At 36.4% G+C, this 6,807-nt stretch overlaps 1 protein-coding gene across 1 annotated transcript; it reads left to right on the top strand.

The window, feature by feature from the left end:
• Positions 1-368: 368 nt before the first annotated feature.
• LOC122045496 lies at positions 369-5,106 on the top strand. Its single transcript, XM_042605737.1, has 2 exons — positions 369-1,130; positions 4,688-5,106. Exon 1 carries the CDS (start codon positions 431-433, stop codon positions 1,124-1,126), a length of 696 nt encoding a protein of 231 aa, XP_042461671.1. The 5' UTR covers positions 369-430; the 3' UTR covers positions 1,127-1,130; positions 4,688-5,106.
• The last annotated feature ends 1,701 nt before the right edge of the window (positions 5,107-6,807 follow it).

Genomic DNA, 6,807 nt, shown 5'->3' with positions numbered 1-6,807 from the left:
TATATCATAATTCCGGGAGCTACGAAGAAAAGCTCACAATGAAGCATGATAACGATGAGATGAATGATAATAATGATTTGAATCGATTATAGCAAAAGAGGAAAGAGCGGGGGCATTTGATTTTGCTAGTTTTTACTAGCTAAATTCATAAGATAATCAAAGAAAGGAGTCGGATACCTCTCGAGAACAATTCAATTCTAAAAAGTAAATCATAGTAGTTTGGTCTTTTAAATAGTTAATCAGATATTTAATCCCAGATCGCCTAAATCCTTTTTATAGTCTTCTTCCGAATTAGTGGTTTCGAAGAAACTGGATTACTAAAACTAAAAAATAAATCCCTTCCGCCTAAGTAAACACAACTCCTTCTTCATCACGCACTGCCTCCCATCTCTTTCCTTTCCCCCAGATCGCCACCGACGCTCCCGAGTTCATGGAGAGCCTCCACCGCCACCGATCCCCAGGCTCCAACCGTTTCCTTGGCGTCTTCTTCCCGTCTCCTCCCGCCCACGAAGCCGCGGACGCCGCCGTGGAACTCCACGAATCCGACGTCTTGTGGACCTCCACCGCAGAAGGCCCTCCTCCGTCCGCATCGCCGAGCGGCGATGCCCTCCTCTCCCCTTCCTCCCGGGTCCCCCTCCGCCGCCCTCCAGACCGCAAGTTCGGAATCCTCGCCGCGCTCCCGGAGGATGACGCGAGTGACTCCCCCTCCTCCGTTGTCGCCGTTGGCCCTCATCTCATCCGGAGGAAACCGTCGATTTCTTCCGCGTCCTCCTCGGCTTCCAATTCCCCGTCGCCCGCTTCCGCGGCCGCTGCGCGGATGATCCCCTCGATTCAGAAGCCGAAGCCGAGCGGTAGAGCGCAACAAACTCACTCACTTCCGGTCAATGTGCCGGTTATTCCTCGGAGATCGAGACGATTCGAGACGGAGGAAAATGGTGGAGTCGGTGACGGAAACGTGAATGATCACGAGATGCTGCCGCCTCACGAGATCGTTGCCAGGAGCAGTGGGAGGGGGTCGCCCAAGACAACCTTCTCGGTTCTGGAAGGAGCCGGGAGGACGCTCAAAGGAAGAGATCTGCGGCGCGTCCGTGATGCTGTTTTTAGGCAGACGGGGTTTCTCGATTGATATGGTAAGCAGTCGTTACTGAAAATATTTGATTGCCTTCTTATTAAAGATGGAATTCCTGCATTTATTAATTCTGGAATTGAATTGCATGGAATCAACCAAATTTCTTTTTATTCACTTATTTTTCTTTGGTATTTTCACCAGTTGTTTGTGGAGGAGTTTGAATTTCAATACAAATATTAATCACAATTTCCCGGCGCAATTGGTAATTGATGATGTTGTTGTAATCTGAATGGGTTCTTATCAGTAGAACACCTCCTCTTTCCAGTTCGCCTTACCTCAGTGTCTGCACTTCAATATGGATTAGCAGACGCGGTTGATGACTGACATGACTCCTCCGACATTCAAGTCTATCCTGTACTGAGAAAGGAAGCGAGAAGAAAACGAGAGTATACACTTGAGAGAGAGCATACCCAACTTCCCCCTTCACCTACCTTTCTATAATGGGGATGTGACTATTCAAGAGAGATGCCACCTCAGCTTGTGACTGTGACGGGCAGTAAAGATGACAATGTCAGTGTCCGCCGTGAGTCATATCCACTATCAATGGCGATTAGATAGTTTGGTTGTCGGCCGCCGTTGTCAGGAATGGTCGAAGGTTTGGTTCAGAGGGATATGGCTTCGCGGAGATGTTCACGTTCAAGGATGTTCCCACGATGTGAGTTGCTACGGGGATGCCCCCAAAGTATGTGAGCTGCTTCAGGATATTCACAAGGTGTGAGTTGTTATGGTGATGCTCCCAAAGTGTGTGAGCTATTGCCGGATGTTCCCAAAGTGTGTGAGCTACTGTGTGAGCTGCTACGGGGATGTTCCGAAGTTATTGATTAAATAAATCAATAAATGGCCATTGATAATGTGTCAAGTGAAAATACACACCCATGTCTTTTCATCTTTTGGAAGAAATCCTTACCCCTTGGGAGTAACTCTTCATCCCTATAAAAAAATCGTATTCCTTCCACTCAACTCAACTCAACTCAACATGTGAAATCTCCTTCTGAGTTATCTTCCCTCTTCCTCTTCTCTTTTAAGAGTTCCAAGATTTTGAAAGTTCATCAAAGCTTGAAATTTAGAGTGCTCCTATTTCGAGACGTAGGTCGTATATTGGGAGACGATTGTTGATAAACCATAAGCTAGATGGGACAATATAGTCTTAAGGAAAGAAGGTCTTGCCTTCACCTCAACCTTAATACTCTTATCCGTATAGATAAGCATACTCACAGGGGTGTATCGATATCTGAAGGGATAACTCAATGAGCGACGAGATTAAGTTGGTAAAGACAATATCAAGAAAAGTGCGTCTATTATCCGAAGAGGTACCTCAATAACCGAAAGAGTGTACCGAAAGTTTAAATGGGACAATGTCCATGTCGTCGTATTGAACTCCACCAGTTTAAGTGATGCACTTTGTCATCGATCGGACTAACTAGACCTAGTTGTTGGATCAACACCACCTATCCAATCTGACAAGTTATAGAATGACTGACAATATCACTTGATACTGCATGAATGTTTGAAATATTCTTACTGCATAAAGGATCCATTAGTTTATTGAAATCATATTCATCGAGTAAGGCTTCATTTTGTTAACTGATGGTTTGTGTATGACATTGCATATGGAAATAGTCTTGAAATTAAAATTCTGAACAACAGCTATCTCCTATATATTAGAAACGAAAATGATCCTTGTTTTTTATCTACAATGAAGGCATAATCCCAATATTATAGAAATTTTGATAATGTTAAAGGTCCCAAAGAATAGTTATGATAACATTGACATTGAGACGTAAGCAATTTGAAAACCAAGAATTCAATTTTACCCTGGAATAATTTGTTGTTGAATATCTTCTTCTGAAATTGCATCTCCTTCTATTTATCTATTTCAGCACCCCAACTAGGTGTAAGAATTGTTGATGTTTGATACACATAAAATAATATCATAACATTATGTTCCTGACCATTTTCATTCCTTCGGGGGAGTGCTATGGTAAATATTTTCATTTTAGAAGAATCACTAGAAGCTAATTCTTCAGCCAGTTGTGGGTAATATTAGATAAGAATGGGTAATTTAACTCAAACATGATATTAATACTCGAAATGGTACTAAAGAGATTGCATCAATTTGACATGACTCTTAGTTGAGGTTTGAAATCTCAAATTGTGTTGGAATTTCAATATTTGAATGGAATAATATGGTTTTGCTATCATGTGTTTGATGTTGATGGTGAGTTAGAGAGAGCAAGGAAGAAGATGAAGAAAAAGAAAAATAAGAAATAGCCGCATTCATATCTGAGGGTAAAGTTTAAAGTATCTTACCATATTAGTCTTATTTTTCAACTGAAATTCTACAGTTTGGATAGTATAGTGTGCTTACTCCTAATATACTTAGCCATCCAACATAGAATTGCTTGATAAATTTTGATGGATTTTTTAGTCCATTGAAACTCTTTCGCTTAATTTATTTACTTTTAAAAAAAGAAAAAAGATTGTAGCAATTTGATAAGCCAATTGAGTAGATTTTATCATTTATACCATAAAAATATTCAACACATTTCAAAATGTTTTTTAAGGATAAACATGTTCAACATGTGTTTAAGTACATTGAGATGAATTTGATGAATTTTACTCATTTAATACTTTTTCACTTTTAATATGGTTGTATCAATTAGTAATTAATTAATAATGATTTTGTTCATTTTACTTAAATGTGTTTCGAGATGAATTCATATATACTTTTTCATTCAATATTATTCCACTTTACTTATTAACTCATAGAAATTAAACTACATGGATATGATAATCAAATGGGTTAAAATTCTAGAGAAATAAGCCTTAGAAAATAATCAACCTTATTCATCTTGATGTATGGGATAACATGCCAAAATGTGCTCGAGCGTCATCATGACACAAAACTGATCAAAAAGATTGAGATACAATACAAAAGAGATTATCTATGTTGATCAATATTGAGTTTTAGTATCTAGTTTGTTAGATTGTGATATTTCGATCTGTGTCAAGTGACACGTTCTGATATTTTAAGCCATCATCAGAGGATGATAGCATAAAATTACCATAAATATAAACTCATTTACACAATAGATGACCATTTGATGAAACTTTTTAAATAAATTTAACTAATTTTACAATGTGATTTTTTTTTTCAAAGTAAATTTAAGTAATTTTAATTCATTGTTACAATATGACACTATTAAACTCGGTAACGCAAATCTGCAGCACTTGCAAACATGCTAAATTTGCGGTTATATTTTGCATTAGACTGTTATTCGATTGCCTTGGCATTGGTCTGAACTCGATCCCAGAGATCCATTTGAGTGTAGAACTTCCTTCAAAACATGTTTACTCATGCAAACCTTCTACACTTCGTTCCTTCATAATCTTAGTATCATTGCATTCTCTAAGGACAATTTCTTTCTCTTTTATGGAGGGTGGGAAAAAAAAGCTACATGATTTCCTTGAGCAATTGTTTTTTGGTACAAGAACCTCAAAAAAAAAAAATTTACTTTGTTTGACTAGTATTCATCTCATATTTCCCTTCTAATGCAGGTGAAAGAGTAGCAACGAAATCGTTTAATAATGATTTGTATAAGTTTTGCTGTTGAAGAAACTTTCAGTGGCTGATGGCAACATCCTTCTAATCTCTTGCTCTTTCCAAAGATCTTCAAGGAGACATCTTTCTGTCCTTAGAAGTCTGTAAAGACGACTGGATTGAACTCAATATGCTAATAACAGCCCAACCAATCCCCACCTTTGATAATAGATGCTTCGGAAGGCAATTATTTTACAACTTGAATCTCTTCCGCATCTTCTCTTTGTTTGGGTTTATTTGTATGGGTATCTATCTTAGTGACATAAGATGCTTCAATTTCATACTAAAAGCATTACTTATGATAAAAAATTGTCAATTTTTAAGGCAATTTTGATACTGTGACTTATCATAATGCGCATACAATATTGGTTTTGTATTTTTTTTTTCCAACAAAATCAAAGATTGTAATTGTTAAAGGAAAAAAAATTGTTATTTGCTCAGCTATAGCAGTTCTGGCTGTTGTACAATTGTATATTGTTGAACTGAATAATGAAGATTATATCCAACCCAAATATATTTGAATGAAACTTTTTCTCAAACGATTCTGGCTCTTGTATCCTTTCATTTCATGAAAGATAAAATCAGAAACAATATTTATTAAAATAAGGATCGTTGTAATATGGCATGCGTTAGCTAGAAAAATTATGACTTGATTTTTATTTTATTTTTTTTAACATATATACAAAAATAATTCATATGTTAGCATGCATAATGTATAGTGATACTAGAGATTAATATTATTAGATTGACCAAATTTAAATTGATTTAAATTGAATTTTGATATTTGATCAATATATTAGTTGACTTATATTAAAATTGATTGGATATTTGATCATAGGAAAGTTTAAGTGAATCATAAAGGACCGAATACTTGATATGAAAAGTAAAATTCAAGTCGATCAATGTTCACCAAACAATTGACATGAGATGAATGAAATCTAAAGATCGGATATTAAGTGAGTGAGGGGCATCCTAACATGTCATGAAAGAGTGGACGTTAGGTGAGTGAGGGAAATCCTAACAGGTTATAGTTGACTAGATGTTAGATATAAGACGAGCCTCATATAGATGTATCTTTCACCATCAAGCAAAAGTCGTCCCTTGAGATAATACTGTATAGTGATACTTATGTGAGTAGTAACACTAGTATCTATCCACCAAGTGTCAATTGATATAATATGTAACAACCCACCCGTCTAACCTTATCTTACAGGGCAGACGTTACTCTTTTCATATCTAAAATTTTGACATTCTTACATATTATATACCGCTCAGTCCAGAGATCTATTTTAAACTTGTTCAAACTAATAGGACGTGACCTGGAGCCAAGAAGAGTTAGAAGAGAGTGTTAGAGTGTATACTAAAAGTCTAGCCTTTTGTAAACATTTTATTTTGAAATAAAGAATCACATTGGTCAAATGTCTACATTTATATGCTAAGTGTAGTTGTTCAATTAATTTATATTGTAAATAACATGGTATGTGGTGTCACACATAGAAGATCATGTTATCAATTCTTTATAAATTATAAACAGTAGCTCACGACTAAGATGGAAAGGAACAAACCATTGGAATAGTCATAGTGTAATTTGGTATTAATTTATCTTAACTATAAAATTACACTAGTACACTCTGAGTGTATTGAGCAGGACCATTTAAGGTAAGTTCTTTTTATACTGACTAAATAAAAGAACAAGACCTTTGTTATTATAGAAGTGTGTGCTCTTAATCCTGATATAATAACAAACATATATATCTAGTATTTATTTCTTTGACTTATCAATGGGTGAGATTTAGTTCGATAAATCAAGAGGCCCGATAAGTTGGGAAATGATATTATTTATAGTGTGTGTTGTTGATTATAGAAGGAAACTATGTCCTAGTAATTTAGGTTGATGATGCCCCCAAGAGGAGCTCATAAGGTTGATCATGTAAACCCTGCAGGTAGACTTAGTCTGACATGACGATAAGGTTGAGTGGTACTACTCTTGGAGCTAGATATTAATTAAGTGAGTTGTCAGTAACTCATTTAATTAGTGGACATTCTATATCTTAAACACAGGAAGACTAACACACTC

This window comes from Zingiber officinale, chromosome 2B (assembly GCF_018446385.1).
Source record: "Zingiber officinale cultivar Zhangliang chromosome 2B, Zo_v1.1, whole genome shotgun sequence".
NCBI classification, from domain to species: domain Eukaryota; kingdom Viridiplantae; phylum Streptophyta; class Magnoliopsida; order Zingiberales; family Zingiberaceae; genus Zingiber; species Zingiber officinale.
This window is presented reverse-complemented; position numbering and strand designations above follow the sequence as displayed.